The sequence below is a fragment of the Catharus ustulatus genome, chromosome 3 (assembly GCF_009819885.2).
Source record: "Catharus ustulatus isolate bCatUst1 chromosome 3, bCatUst1.pri.v2, whole genome shotgun sequence".
NCBI classification, from domain to species: domain Eukaryota; kingdom Metazoa; phylum Chordata; class Aves; order Passeriformes; family Turdidae; genus Catharus; species Catharus ustulatus.
The window spans coordinates 59,649,886-59,665,542 of NC_046223.1; the positions used below are offsets into that span (position 1 = coordinate 59,649,886).

Genomic DNA, 15,657 nt, shown 5'->3' on the forward strand with positions numbered 1-15,657 from the left:
GAATGAAAAATGTGTCTAGCTTTTTTGATATGACATGCTTTCCAATTATACTGAAACTTAGCTTCATAGAAAGGAATATGACATTAACAACAAAAGACATTGGGAAAACTGGTTTTTGGATTCAGGAGCCTCAGTTGCTTCAGTGTGCTTGTCCTCTGTACAAATTGCTGGGGTGCTATCTCTTTTTTTCTCAGTTGTGACATTTCTGTACATAATATGTAACAGTGATTAAGCTGTTACGTATTTTGCTTTGAGAGATTCTACAATTTTTATAACACTACTAAGCTACTACTAAATACTGCTCCCTGTGTAATTGTTTCTTGAGGACTAAACAGAACTTAACAGTGCTTTGATAGGATCAGTATTATTTGTTCTGCAGTCATTACACTGAATTTCTTACAAACAAACAGAACCCCCAAACCCAAAACTTTGTGTGATGTAATTTAAAAGCTCCTGTTACCACTGGTGGTGGTTTAAAGTGCTTCGGTTTATTCATATATGTCAAAGAACATAAGGAACAAAGGTCAGTGAAGGTAATTATGTTCTTGAAATGCATCAAGGCATTTTGGTATCATTTTGGTAGAAGTAGTGGTGGCTGCTAAGCAATTTTTCATAGCCCTCTAAAGAAGGTTTACATATTTACAGCTAAAACCCCATCAGCAGTAAGGTAGTGTTATCCTCATTTAGTAATAAGAAACTTAGAGAGTTTTGAAGTTAATATTAGTATTAGCTTGAACTTTAAATTCAAATGTTCCAAACAGAACCATCAGGAGATAAATGTTTGTTTTATAGGAACATCAGACATGTTCAGAGTGACTTTCATTTGTAATGATTCATATCCGGGAGAGCTTAAGTTTGTGCGTGAGGAGATAAACAGCGTGCTGGACCTCCATGATACTTTCTTTGAGTTTCACACAGCTCTGGCTTGTGCTCCTGCTCCAGTAGATTGTCAGGTTACAGGTAAGTACCTGGAATTTAGGTGGGCTCTGTCCCATGTTGGAAGGATTACCTGAACAGCAAACTTCTCCTCAGTGGAGGGCTTTAAGAATACGTATTTTGAAGAAATTTATAAGACTTGAAATCTTTGTAGAAGTTGTAGGGTGGGAGAAGAGGTAAGTTGTTTGAAGCAGGCTTAACTTACAAAAACAGGGAGAGAAGCAAATTTAAAACTTTGTGGTATACACAAGAAAGCTGATAATTACTTTGAAAACATTAATCATTATTGTGACTGATGCTGCTTCAATCCAACTCTGAAGGAAATGAGTTAATTTAGTATTGACATCTGTAAAATGCACCTGTGACTCGTGGAGAAATTACATTTAGGAAGTAACTGTCAAGGGAACTATGTTGTGCATTTGGCATGATAAAGTTTTTGTGGCAACAGTACATTCTCTTAATACGTATCGAATGTGATTCTGAAAATTATTTTGAATTGTGTATTCCTCAATGAAACTGATCTAGTTCTGATCTAGAACAGATCTAGTTCTGCTGCAAGTATTAAATTCTCTCAACTTACTGCATTTCTTCCAGATGCTGCTGGCAATGAGTATGACTTAAGCGACTTGAGCAAAGAGGGTGAGCCGTGGGTTGCTATAGACACTTCAAAGGAAGCAAAAAAGCGAACATTTTTCTTGAATGTCTGCAAGCCCTTGCCATATGTGACTGGATGTCCTGGTAAGCCAAGCAGCAAGGGCTTCTTAACCTGTGTCTTCTGATGCAAGATCTTATATTCAGAATGATGTCCCTGGGTATTTTAGTAAGATTTACTGACTCCTTTCCATTTAATCGCAGAAATAGCGTAGACTTGGATGACATATGTTTGGAGTATTAATAAACAGACTTTTGCAAACTGAGAGCAGTCTTAATGCTTATCAGGACTCTTGCATTGAGATGTATATTTAATGCATTTGGGAAGATTGTGTTGAGGGCAGTATTTGCCAGGATCTGTGATTTTATTATTATTTTTTAAAGAAGATAAGAAAGTGTCATAGTTTAACCCCAGCCAGGAATCAGCCCCATACAGCTGCTTTTTCACTTCCCCATCAGCAGGATTGGGGAGAAGATCAGAAGGGTGAAGGTGACAATTAGTGATTTCAGGTAAAGGCAATTTAATAGGTAAAGCGTAAACTGGGTATACAAGCAAAGCAAAACAAGACATTAATTCCCTGTTTGTCATGGACAGGCAGGTATTCAGTTATCTCTCCAGAAGGGCAGGGCTGCATCATGTATAACAGTGACTTGGGAATACAAACACCATCATTCCAAATGTCCCTCTTTCCTCCTTCTTCCTCCTCCCACTCTATATAGTGAGCATGATATCATATGGTCTGGAATATCTCTTTGATCTGTTTGGGTCACCTGCCCCTGCTGTGTCTCCTCTCAGCCTCTTCTGCACCCCCAACTCCCCTTGCCGCATGACAGTAGGAAAAGCAGAAAAGGCCTTGGCTCTGTGTAAGCCCTGCTCAGTAATAACAAAAAATCTTGATATTATCAACCCTGTGTTCAGCACAAATCCAAAACACAGCCCCATACTCACCACTGTGAAGAAAATTAACTCTACCCAGCTGAAACTAGTACAGAAAGTCAAATGTTGTTGAAGCTTCCTGACTGAGGCCAGAATGAGAAGCTCATGCTATGTCTTACTGCATTTCTAGATAGTGTAATGTATTTAACTGTACTGTAGTCCTTTATGAGTCTGTGGAGCTGGATAAATTAGTGTGGTTTGAAAGATTTTCAGTATGCAAGAGTAACTTGTTCTATTCCTCGAAGGCTTTAGGTACACAATGTCTCTAAATGTATTGATGAATATGTCTGTGTTGTATTCTGCTTCAGGAGTTTGAGACAGTTTACTCCGAAGCTTTCTTAAAGCTACCCTGTTATATTATTTTACAATCAATTTAACTCTAGTTGTCAAAGCTTTGAACTAAAACACAGTTCTTTTCCTGTAGGTGGTGCCATAGGATCTTGTGTGAAATACGCTGATAAGAGCAAGAACCTTGGAGTCATTCAGATAAACCCCCAGGCTGCTACTGATGGGTCGTTAAGCATTATCTACTTGAATGGTGACACATGCAAAGACAATCAGCGTTATTCTACACGTATAATCTTCCAGTGTGATCAAACAACGGTGATTTTCTGTTCTACTTGCTACTAATGAGGATTTTAGTACTTGTACCAAAATAGACCAGTACTCACTCCTGTTAAAATGGAGAGACTGATTCTAAAAAGTAATATTAACATACTGGGTCTTTCCTTGTCTCTTTTTAATAAAGCTCTGTTTTACTGAACCTGTAGAAACAATAGTGAGCTATCATGGAATCCTGTGAGCTTTTTGCTGAACATGAATACTGCAATTTGATAGTGGAGGCTTTAAACTATACAACTGCAGTAAAAAAAAATGCCTGCATGTATGTTTTGAGACTTGCAGTGTAATTATTAGTAAGCCTCCTTCAATTGTCTCTTTTCTGTAGGGATCACCAGTGTTGGAGCAAGAGAATGACTGTGAGTTTGTCTTTGTTTGGAGGACCTTGGCAGCATGTCCTGTTCACAAAGCAGAGGGTAAGTTATTTGAGCTTTGAAGTATCAGTCAAACTGAACAAGGAATAAATACTTGAATTAAACTATGTTGATTTCTTGCCCTGCAAATCTTTCTGTAAAAAGTGTTGGCTTGTAGAGGAATGTGTATTCTGAGCTTTAAACTAACTGCAAATCCTATCTAACATTAAAAGTACAAGTTAGGATGACAGGCAAATGTACTTGGCTATCCAGGGAAAGAAGATAGAGTAATAAGGCTGTTTTGAGAAAGCATTGTACTACCTTGTTAAATCACAGACAGACTTTCTAGTAAATATTAAAGCATCAGGTTTCATGAGAAATGAGTGGATTCTGTGCCTGGCAAGTCGTTCCCTGTCCCTCATTAAAGACTGGAAGCAAGACTAAACTTGACCCTAGTTAGACAGTGGGGGAGAGGCCAGTGGGGGAGTCTCAGTTTGTATTTGACTCCAGGATGGGCAAAAAGACATCACAATCTGGTACTTGATTGTCTTTTAGATGGAAGATTGAGTGTGTGGGCATCTCTTCTGCCTTTGCAGGCTTTGTTTTGCAGCTTGTAGATAATTCCTTATAAAACATCTGGACTTCCTGTAAAGGATCTATTGCAACAGTCCTAGACAGTATTGAAACTGCCCATGATCTGACATGGCATGAGGAATGTTCTCAAACTACTGCTCTGTAGCACGTCATTACTGTGCAGGACATTGGTGACTGAACTGTGATTTTGAAGGGAGGAAAACTGATGTCTTTATCTCGTTACCAACCTGTATGATTGAGAAAAGCATAATGTTCAAGTGATACATTCTGATGGTTTTTTTAAAAGCTTCAGAATATCTAACAAAGCGTCACATTAAAATTGAGGACTTGATTGACAGCAAAGTCACAGGCGTATATCAGCTAATGGGACTCATGAAATGAGAATTTTCCTAAACCTTCTTTAGATGTGTCTTTGTAGATTTGTAAGCTGGAGTAGATATTTCCTCTGACCAATTATTTTCTTAACTCAGCAAGCTTCAGAGCTGTTAAAAGAATATACAAGACTGACATGTAGGACACCTCTTGCTTTGATCTTATGACCTTGCTATTCTTTCCAGATAATTAAGCAAGTTCTGGACTTAGTGTCTCTGATTCTGTACTTAACCTTCAGTGCAGCTGAAGGAAGAACTTGAGACCACTCTGAGGCAGTTTTTGAACTACAGTGTGATTTTGCATCTTGCTTCAGGGGCAATTATAAAAAAAATGTGCCATTTATATACAGTCACATAGTTCTGTCTAGATATTGGTGACTTCCCAAAATGAGTTGCTTAGCTGGACTAAGATGGTTCTTCAGTGTCACTACCCTAAAGTAGCTACTCATTTTTGTGACCTTATTTGTTCAATAAGCCTTAATTGTCCCCAGTGTATTTGGCAAGGCTGATAAGATCTGAAGTTGTATTTTAAATTCTTAACTTCTCTTTAAAGGAAATGATTGCCAGGTGAAAGATCCAAGGTATGGTCATGTTTTTAACCTGAAGCCACTTTCTGATAAAGACATCAAAGTGAGTACAGATGAGTATGACTACTACTTCAGAGTTTGTGGAGCTATAACACAACGTTGTGGTGCAGAGAGTAGCGGTGTTGCATCATGTCAAGTAAAGAAGATGGACTACAATTTCAAAAAAGTAGCAGGTACTGCACTTACCTAAACAAACCTAGGGAATGGGAAGATTAACCAGGATGTAATGCAAGAATGATTCTTGCTAATCTAGTACATCTAATGAGATAAAGTAGCTCACTGCTTTTGCTCGATGTGCAGATAAAGTGTCATACAGGTAGTTACCTTGACACTCAATTATGAATGAGCTCAGCCTTACTGTGCTGGAGTAGTAGTCCCTCAATAACTGAACTGCAAGTTTTAGAGGAAGGTTGAGGTCTGTCTATTCTTTAATTGTGCATTTTGTTGCTATTCATGTGACCCTGTTGTCAGAGGCATTACTGCAGTTTACTGTAGCTGTTGACTTTTCTCAACTTCTTGTTTCCAGGCTTACGAACAGACAAACTGACTTTCAAAAATGGTTTAATAATGATTAATTACACCAGTGGAGAAAAATGTCATAAAATATATGAACGATCAACTGCTATATTATTCTATTGTGACAAGACTACATCTGAGGTTAGTTTCAAAACATGTTTCCTGTACATACTGTCTTCCAGACTTGCACTCTTCTTTAAAGTATGGAAGGTTAAAGTGAAGAGCATGAGCATGCCTAATGATTTACAGATTAGACAGGCAATTCAAAGGTCTGTGAGGGGATAAAAGAAGGAAGACTGTTTTGAATCTCCTGTTTATGGATGGTACCTTTACCACTGCTCAGGAGGATCAGTGCATGTTGTTCCTTAAAGGAGCGTCTATCATTACCAAAACTCCTGGAGAAGTTGTTGAAGGGATGTTCTTCCATAAATAACAACTATTTTTTTGTAAGAAATAAATGGTAGAAGGATGAATGTGCAGCAATGTGCAGGAAAGCAGATATGACATGGCCAGACTAAAATAAGCTGATTACAGTAATTTCACGACCATAAGGTGCACCAGACTATAAGGCGCACCCCCCGGGAATCAGCAAATTTCACAACTTTGTAGATCATATAAGGCGCACTATTTTTTTGCAGCGAGGAGCTGCACGGCGCGCAACAAAGTAATGAATTGCTGGCAGGTGCTCAATTTGCAAACATTTTTCAAAGATTGGTGTAACCTTTAAACGCAGCCCCAGGTGCCCTCCCCATGCAGTGGGCCCGGGCACTCCCGCCCGCCCCAGGCGCCGTCTGGCACGGCTCCCGGCTCCCACCGCACAGCCACGCTGCGTCCTGGCTTCCACCCAACCGGTGGCAGCGGCAGCACTTCTCCCCGCTTTCCCCTGGTGGTGATGGCGGCCGCGCCGCTTCTCTCAGCTTCCCTGGGGCTGCACTGCTTGTTGCCGCTTTTCCGCGGTGGTGGTGGCGGCGGTGGCAGCCTCGCCGCCTCTGGCGACTTTGCTGTGGCCGCAGGGACTGCGCCGCCGCCCCCGCTTTCCCCCGGCCGCCCGGCCCACGCCACCACTACTCCAATGCCGCCGCCGAGCAGGCTCTGCTCGGGGCTGTTGCGGGCTCGCGCTTCTCGTTCCCCCCGTGTCTGGGCTGGGGCCGGTACTGCCCGGCTTCCCGTTCCCCCTGCGCCCGGAGTGGCGTCGCCCAGCTTTTTGTTCCACCTGGGCCGGGGCCGGCGGCAGCTCCCTCCCTCCCCCCGCGGCTCCTGCTGGCCGCGGCTGCCCACTCCCGCCCCCACCTCGCGACTCGGCGCTCCCGCGGCACCGCCCCCCGCATTGTGGTTCACACTTCTGGTTTGGCAAATTTCACAACTTTGTCCATCATATAAGGCGCACTGGACTATAAGGCGCACTTCTGGGTTTGGGGGAATATTTTAGTCAAAAGGGTGCACCTTATAGTCGTGAAATTACTGTACTCGCTTTTAGTAGCTTCTTAGTATCTGTATTTGTGCTTCCCTTGCTGTTCTTAAACAGTGGTGTCTAGAATTGCTTTTGTTCTTCTTATTTTGTGGGGGAAGGCAGCAATTCCTAATGACTGCCTTTTTATCAGAAGTGTGCATGTGGATAAACTCAGTTTTGGGATAAACCATGCTTTGCAGTTGGTCAGAGGCATAGTGTGGCTCTAAGATAATATGTGTGTTCCTGGATCTTTCTGAGGCACGACTAAGACATTTCATAGTTTCAATATGTCTAAATGAGAAAGCAAATTCATTTTGTATTGTTTTCTTTCAGCCTGTATTTTTGAAGGAAACTCCAGACTGCACCTACATGTTTGAATGGCATACTGAGTATGCTTGCCCACCTGTTAAGTTTACTGAGTGCTCCTTCAAGTAAGTTGTTTCCACAAAATTAAAATGGAGCTGTATGTTGAGAGAGACAAATGCAGCCTTCTTGCAATTCAGTGCAACACCACTGCCCCTTGAGCTATTGTGTTTTGACCAGCTAATGTAACATTCAATGCCAATGCATAATATTTTAAATAACTTTTGCAATTTGTGCTTCTGAAGACTAATTTCATTGGGGAAAAAAAAAAACAACTTCAATATTCTTCTGGGGAATAATAAAAGGGAACTGTTTGGTATGTATTTATTGATGGTTGAATGCTGAGTATGTTAGGTTGTTGCAAGTGTCTAGTTGTTATTTAATAAGAGCTAATTTAAATAAGATGACAACTGTCTGCCTGGAACGTCCACCAATGTTTCAGGAAAAATGTCATTTATGTCTGTCACAACTAAATATTAGCTCATTAAGACTGGATGTGGGGTTTAATGTGGCTAATGTTTGGCCCAGAATTTGAATATCTGGCCTCATAGGTGTCTACCTTAAGGTAAGACAGTGCGCTGTGTGTATGCTTGCCATACACTGGAAGCCAACATGCTTGAATAAAAAGTTGGAATTACTCTTGCATTGGCTGAGAGCTCTGTGCATGTGGACAGTTTCTGTAGTGAAGAGCTGATGCATTTGAAGTTTCTGCTATTGAATTTGAAGTTTCTGGTGAGCACTTAATCTGTTGCAAACTCCTTTTCCAGTGAAATACTCTGCTTAGATTTCTCAGGTTAAAATTACAGTAGTAATTTAAGAATTGCAACTTCAAAATACTTAGTTATTTTACATGCCTTTATTCTTTTGTACAGGGATGACGAAGGAAGGTTCTATGACTTTTCATCCCTGACACGACATAGAGAGAACTGGGAGGCCATTGCTATATCTGCTACTACCCAGAAATACTACATTAATGTCTGCAAGCCCTTAGTGCCATATGGTGCTACACGTAAGTGAAAGTACAAATTATTCTTCCTATAGCTAGGGAAGGCAAATTGTAGGACACTACTGCTAGTGGCTGTTCTGAGTGAAATAAATCACAAAGCAGAGTATGTGGAGACAGTGGTGTGATTTTAGCACCAGAGAGAAAAGTAAATTATGAGCCTGATTTCCATCTGCTTAATGGGCGAGATTCATTGGTAGCTCTTCTCTTAATAACTTTGGCACTCTAGGTCTTCTGTCCTTATCCAAAGTTTGCTGTAGCTCTTAAAGATTAAAACAATAAATTCAGAATTTCTCTATGGCATCTTCTGGCTGACTCTGCTTCCTGCAATGCAAGGTCACACTGTAGCCTTCCACTCTGTAGTAGTCTACTTCCGCTGTGGTATCTGGCACTACTTTTTGCATGACCTTAAGTGAAGTGAGACAGTTGCTGCTAGCTGTTATTTTTGGGGAAAATACACCCCAATGAGCATGGTTTGGACAATGGCTTGGAGATAGATCAGCCATGATATACCTGAAAGTAGAGTAGTGGACTTTTATTCCGGGCAAGTACACCTTACTAATTTTCGGAGTAATAATGCAGTTTTTGTTTATCTGTATAGATTCCTGCCCTTCTGACGCTGCTGCCTCCCTCATTGAGGGTACAAAATGTACCAGTCTTGGGGAAGTGGCTGACGGTCCTCGTTGGGAAAATGTCACTTTTGTCCTGAAATACATTAATGGAGATCAGTGTCCAGATAAAATTCGGAGGAAAACAACAATATTGCGCCTCAAGTGTGATGAAAACAGAATTGTAAGTGGGTTCCTTCTGCTGGGATTGTGTGTTCATGCAAACGGAAGGACTTATAAGTATTTGAATTTTAGATGCCGAGCGATTTTTAAGAGATCATTTTGTACACTCTGTTAGCACAAATTTTGTCATCTGTAATAGCTTAAAATTATCTGCTTATGCCTTGAAGATGAATATAGTGCAGGTTGGGAAATGTTTCAAGTAGTGAATAATGCTATTGGCTGTTAACTCTTGCACATCTCTATGCATTGCCACTAAGTACTCCTCCATTTGATGAGACTTCAGTCGCCTTTTGGATTTTCTATTGCCTATTCTGTTTTCTAGGCTACCTTTAGCTCTCCTTTCATTAATTTAATTTCTCCTGATAATGATTCTGTACTGTTGTGTATTTGAAATAATCACTTAAATACTCTGTCCTTGGATTTAATTCACTGGACCATGATGATCTGTCAAGTTTTTGGTCTGGTGTTTGAACTGAGCTCAGTTACAGGCTTCGGGGATAAATCTGTTGGCATGGTATCTTACACTGTCATTCTATAGAGATGTCACTCTCTCCACTATGTGTTTAGGAATCAAAGCCAGAACTTATAACTGCCATTGAAGATTGTGAATATACGTTCTTATGGTTCACTGCTGCTGCATGTCCTCTTAAAAGCAATGTGCAAAATGACTGCCGGGTAACCAATCCTGAAACAGGTAAGAAGGAGGCCTCAGGATTTTTGTATGTGGAAGAGGCTGCTGGAAGCAGCACTACTGTGTTTGTGTTGTTGAGGGACTTTGTTAGAAAAGGGCAGTGTGACACATCCTCTGGATAGTGACTAACAAGCTTACTGATGGAACTGATCCTTGGAACATTAATAAGTGATAATTCAAAACTAGTTTTTTCGCTGTAAATGGGAATAAGTAACTATTTGCCTTTCTAAGATAGCAGGACAATAGGGTCTGGTTAACCTTCCTACTAAATTAAGTTACTGAAAGCTTATGATACAAAGTAATGTCTTGATTTTGAATCTGAAAAAGAGATTAAATTGTTTCCTGATCTCTCTGTAGGCCACCTCTTTGATTTGACATCATTAAAGCGAGAGTCTGGCTATACCATCAGTGATTCACACAACAGAATAATTGAGTTGAATGTTTGTGCTGAAGCTAAAAGTTCATGTGCTAATGGAGCTGGTAAGCAACTTATCCTCTCTGGTACTGTAATAATTGACTATTAGGTAACCAAATAGTTGTGCTCAAGTTTACTGTAAAATGTGATGTTTTACTGCAAATGCAGGAGGAGTGAAGGGAACAGCTGGGTGGCTGTACTGACTAGGAAAAGAATCTAAAACTGTTTTAGTTAATGAGGCCATATATTTTTACCCTACACCATTCACATGGGCTTGCTTCAAGTACCAGTCCCTTTAGTTCTTATGAATGGGTATTTTTTGGACACAAGGGCAGGAATGTATGTGCTTCTACTGCGTGTCTTTAATGCTGTGAAAATGAAGACATTACAGTCTTCCAGCTAGCGTAAATTTTATAGTGATTTGTTGCTGTAATGCAGCTGCACTGGGCTTTGTGTCTGCACTTCGAACCTTTAGCAGTCTTCTTTCTAGTGTTCTGTTCTGGATGCTTCTGAAACAATGGTAGAAGTTAACTTTATGCTTAATTAACTGGTTTTAAAGCTGCATAATTGCAGATTGAATTACTAGCTCTTGTGTTAAATTGAATATGAAATAAACTTTTAGATGCTAAAATAGGAGTATTGGTTGTTGTGAAAATTATTTTCATTGAGTTAGAGGAAAATATTGGATTGATTTGGTTTTTAAGAGGCATCTTAATAAAATTATATATAATCTGTCTGACATTTTCGTTAATTGCTTGGTTTTCAGAGAAGTGATAACCAAACACTGCTCTGTGGCTGCTTAAGCATGTATGAGTGCAGTACATTCAGCTGGTTGATGAAATAATAAAGGCAATATATGGTCTTTGTATCAGTGCAGTTCTGCTCAGTTTAATGGCAACTCCTGGGTGGTGTGGCAAAGCTTTTCTTTCTTAGGAAAATTCAAGTGACTCCAAAATCTTAAGTTTCCTGCTCTTTATATTATATGGTGCAATTTTTCAGGGCGTTGCATCAGACTTAATTTGTTTTCCTAATTTTTCTTTTTTTCACTTTAGCTGTCTGCATCACAGATGGCAAAAAAACAGTTAATGCTGGAAAACAGAGTAAAACTTTAAGTTATGAAGATCAGGTGTTAAAGCTTGTCTATGAGGATGGAGATCCTTGCCCTGCAGACCCTGCACTGAAGCATAAAAGCTATTTTAGCTTTGTGTGCAAGTCTGATGCTGGAGATGAGAGCCGGCCTGTTTTAGTATCTTTTGACGAGCAGTCATGCACTAGTTACTTCTCTTGGCATACTTCCTTGGCTTGTGAAGAAGAGGTAAGAATTACTTTTGCAGCAAACACTTGAGGGATTTAAAATTTCTGAGAGGGGTTAGATATAATAGCAGTATATTTCAAATTCCTTGAAGGAAAGGTTTCTACCTGTAGTACAGAGCTCAAATTCATATAGGAGTTCTTGAATGCTTTCTGTACTGACAATTTTCAGCAGGGGTGAGCAATACTCAACTGACTCCTGCTTTGCATGTTGAACCAAGTTAAAACTTGTAACACTTCAGAATAACTCTTTTGTGGAACCTACTTAGCTACTTCTCTGTACAGTTCAAATGGAAGCCATAAGAGTGTAATGTTGGGAAGTGATGATGAAGACCCTCCAGTGCAGCAGGCCAGCAGAGCTGAGGTTGACTTGAAGATGCTTAGCATCTCTGTGCATGGGGATAGTCTTTGTTTCTAGGCAGGTGACTAGAGGCCAGGCCAGGCATGATTAGTTTGCTCAGTGCAAAACCCAGTAAACCTTGATAATGTGAATTTAGAATCTACTTCTGATGTACATGTGCTGTAAAAACATAATCTGGTCAGTTTAGTTGAACTGGTGCTCCAGGCAATGCTTTTAGGTAGTCTGTAGTTAATTTTAGTTACAGTAATTTCACGATTATAAGCCGTACCGTTTTGACTAAAATTTTGATCCCACCCCAGAAATGCGGCTTAAACTCAGGAGCGGCTAATATGTGAAAAAATTTCTGAAATTTCCAACCCCTGAAGTGCAGCCGAGGTGCCGAGCCAAGCGCCTGCCAGTAAAACCCGGGATTGAGTGATTGTTACAAATTGGTTACTCTGTTGCACGACGGGTGGAGGCGGGCTCTGTGCCGGCAGCGTTGGGGGGGAGGCGGGGACTCCCTCCTTCAGGCAGCGCAGCCCAGGGGAGAGACGAGGGACTCCGTGCTGCCGGCCCCGCGGCCCAGGGCAGAGGCGGGGCGCTCCCTCCTGCCGGCCCCGCGGCCCAGGGGGAGGCGGGGGGGCTGCATGCCCACCTCCCACTGGCGCCGCGGGAGTGGGAGCCCGCATAGCCCGAGCCGAGCCAGTAAACCCCACGATCGCGTGATTCTGTTACTATTTGGCAACTTTGTTGCACGCGGGTCCTCGCTGTGAATGACAGAGTGGCTTATAATCGGGTGCGGCTTGTTTATGGACAAAGAACGAAATGTTTGCCAACACCCAGAGATGCGGCTTATAGTCTGTGCGGCTTGTAATCATGAAATTACTGTACTTAAAAATGACCAGTAGTGGGTGAGTGCATAGAGTAAAAGGCAGCACTAGGAATAGAAGGCTAAATGAACTATTGGATGAATATCTAAATTCATCTAAATATCTAAATTCTTAATGCCTGAATGTTTTCTTTTGTGATTCTACCTAATCATTCTTTTTGCTGCTTTGATTACCTCTAGTGTGACCATCATTCTCTGCAACAAGTTGTTTTTCCTCCTCGTCACTGTTTCTACAATACTACAATAGCTCTTGCTTCCATTTAGGAAAATATCTTCCAGTTTTCCTTTCCCCAGCAGGAACTGTCACATCCTCTCCTTCAGCTACGCACATTTCTGGTTTCCCCTTCAATAATATGTACCATGCTGCAATACAAATCAACTATACCCAACCCCACTGTGATTTCTAGCCTTTTAATTCCATTTGGTGATCCTTAGTTCACTTCTGATCCGTTTTTCACAGTGACCCAAGCTATTTCAGTAAAATGATATCTAGATTGCAAAAACTATTTGTCCTGAAATTTAATGGTGATTTTGTTAGTTGCTCCTTTTCCAATATCTAAAGAAGAATAGATTCCACAAATTCCTCATAGACTGTCAGTAGGTTTATGCAGTTAAGAGTGCGTGAAAGTGGAAAGGAAAGTTAGGAACTCAAGCCATCAACTTGTAATATACTAACTTTACATTGTTATAATGTTATTACCAAGCTTGTTTGTTGGAGGTGGTGGAGATGAGGAGGGAAGGCATGGGGCCTGATCTTATGAAGTCGTAGTGACTATGTATGCTGGAGTACGTGTGCCAGAACTTTGTCTTGGTATTGTTCTGATAGGGGCTTCATTCCCTAAGAATGTTTAAATGATCAAGGCTTTTCATATGCTGCTTGTAGGTGGCTATTATCTATAGAAAAGCAAAAATTATAGCAAATGCTGCTTTATTTTGAAACTTTTAAATGTAACCATGCTTCTGGCCCTAAGAAGGATGTTTGTCAATTAATCAAAGCAACTAATAAAAGAATAAAAGCAATAAATGTACCTTCTTGTAGGTGAAGTGCTCAGTAATGAATGGCAGTTCCATTATTGACCTGTCTCCTCTGATCCATCGCACTGGGTATTATGAGGTGTTTGTGGATGAAGATACTACAGATGTTTCTCCAGACTTCTACATCAACATCTGTGAGCCTCTCAATCCTATCAAAGATGTCAATTGCCCACCTGGTGCAGCTGTTTGCATGGTTCCTGTTAATGAATCACCAATAGTAAGTGCTATGCCAGGAATCACTGAAATGTGTATTTCCCTAATAGTTTAGTATAGTATCCTTGCCTAGAGACATAATTTGAACCAGAGACTTCACATTGGATTAAAGAAATGGAATGCAGAGTTAAAATCTCCTCTGCAAAGTTCCCTTTTATTGCTTTTTCCTATGAAAAGATATTTTCTTATATTGAACCCCAGTGATCTTTTTGTATGTCAGAAGATTCAATACAGTGATAAATATAAAAATGGCTACCAACAATTTTTTTCCTGTAGTGAAAAAAATTTGTGTGCCAAAGTGCTATGTGCTAAATACGTACACTGGGAAGCAGAATGTCTTAGCCATTTTGTGTCTTAATTGGTCTTGTGATAACCTGTTGCAATTGGAAGCAATCAAGGCGCTAGTATGCTTCAAAATGCACTTAGGTCTTTTGTGCAAGAACTTGACAGCTACGTAAATGGACAACCTATTAAAGAGGATTGACTAACTTGTCTGTGTCGTTACCTTGGGAGATTTAGGCTTTTGTTTTTGAGGACTTGTTTGGAAGCTCTAGAACATAGACATTAAAAGCTGCAATTGTTTTCCATGAATTTCCATATTCATCTAGGGATCTTACTCCATTGTTAATGCTATTTTTAAATTATGTGTTAGGAATTTGGCACACTGATGTAGAGAAGAATGTACCTCTAAGAGGCAGAAACTCCTTGGCTTTTGTTAAGCTTAGTCAGAAACTGTGTTGAATTGCTCAGCTTGTATTTTGTTAGGATTGAAATGTAATGGTTATTCTTTGAGTATAGAATGCAGTTTTTGAAAGTGCAATAGTTGTACTCCCATGTAAACCAAACTGATGGATCTGAATTCATCTGAATCTCTGGGCTGATCTGTAATCTAGATATGTCCTGTAATTCTATTAATACATATTTTTTGCTTGTGTAGGATATTGGTCGTGTTACTGAACCTCCCCAGTTCAATAAGGCACTAAATGAAGTTTACATCACTTACAACAGCACTACTCCTTGTCAGTTAAGCAATGGATTGAACTATACTTCTGTTATTGCATTTCACTGCAGCCAAGGAACTAGTCTGGTAAGTCATCTATTAAAATTACATTGATATTGGAGTATAATGGAAAGTGGGTAGTAACCAGTGTTAACTTTGTTTAAAATTAAGTCAAGGATTTGTTTCTAAAATGTATGGATGGACTTGATTCAAGAAGTATCATATTTGTATTCTTCACTGGCCAAAATTTTTATTGATTGCATGAACTTCAAGCTTGAGAATAACAGGCTCTGATGATTTCAAGGATCGGATTTCACAGAAGTAATATAATAACTTATTACTGACATTAAACTTAACACTGTATTGCACCTTGTTTAGATCCTAAAGTTTTTACTTGTCCCTCAAGCTAACACAAGACCTAGTGTAATTGTTCAGTACAGGTATTACTGCGAAGTGTTCCCCCTAGGCTGTAACCTTTTCCATAATCATACACAACTTGAAAAATTGGCATTTAATTACTTATGGTTTTATTTTGTGTCAACACCGGAACATTAAATTTAGTTTGTATAGTGATGTGAATCTAACATTCCTTG

At 40.1% G+C, this 15,657-nt stretch overlaps 1 protein-coding gene across 1 annotated transcript in view; it reads left to right on the plus strand.

Moving 5' to 3' along the window:
• IGF2R (insulin like growth factor 2 receptor) overlaps positions 1–15,657 on the plus strand; it is a 61,691-nt gene that overhangs the window by 35,204 nt on the left and 10,830 nt on the right. The window contains exons 23-36 of the mRNA XM_033055142.1: positions 793–960; positions 1,531–1,674; positions 2,949–3,127; positions 3,471–3,558; positions 5,014–5,220; positions 5,574–5,704; positions 7,347–7,444; positions 8,249–8,385; positions 8,981–9,171; positions 9,738–9,864; positions 10,219–10,341; positions 11,329–11,591; positions 13,856–14,068; positions 15,002–15,151. Coding sequence (XP_032911033.1) covers positions 793–960; positions 1,531–1,674; positions 2,949–3,127; positions 3,471–3,558; positions 5,014–5,220; positions 5,574–5,704; positions 7,347–7,444; positions 8,249–8,385; positions 8,981–9,171; positions 9,738–9,864; positions 10,219–10,341; positions 11,329–11,591; positions 13,856–14,068; positions 15,002–15,151 — 2,219 coding nt within the window. The remainder of the gene's footprint in view (positions 1–792; positions 961–1,530; positions 1,675–2,948; positions 3,128–3,470; positions 3,559–5,013; positions 5,221–5,573; positions 5,705–7,346; positions 7,445–8,248; positions 8,386–8,980; positions 9,172–9,737; positions 9,865–10,218; positions 10,342–11,328; positions 11,592–13,855; positions 14,069–15,001; positions 15,152–15,657) is intronic.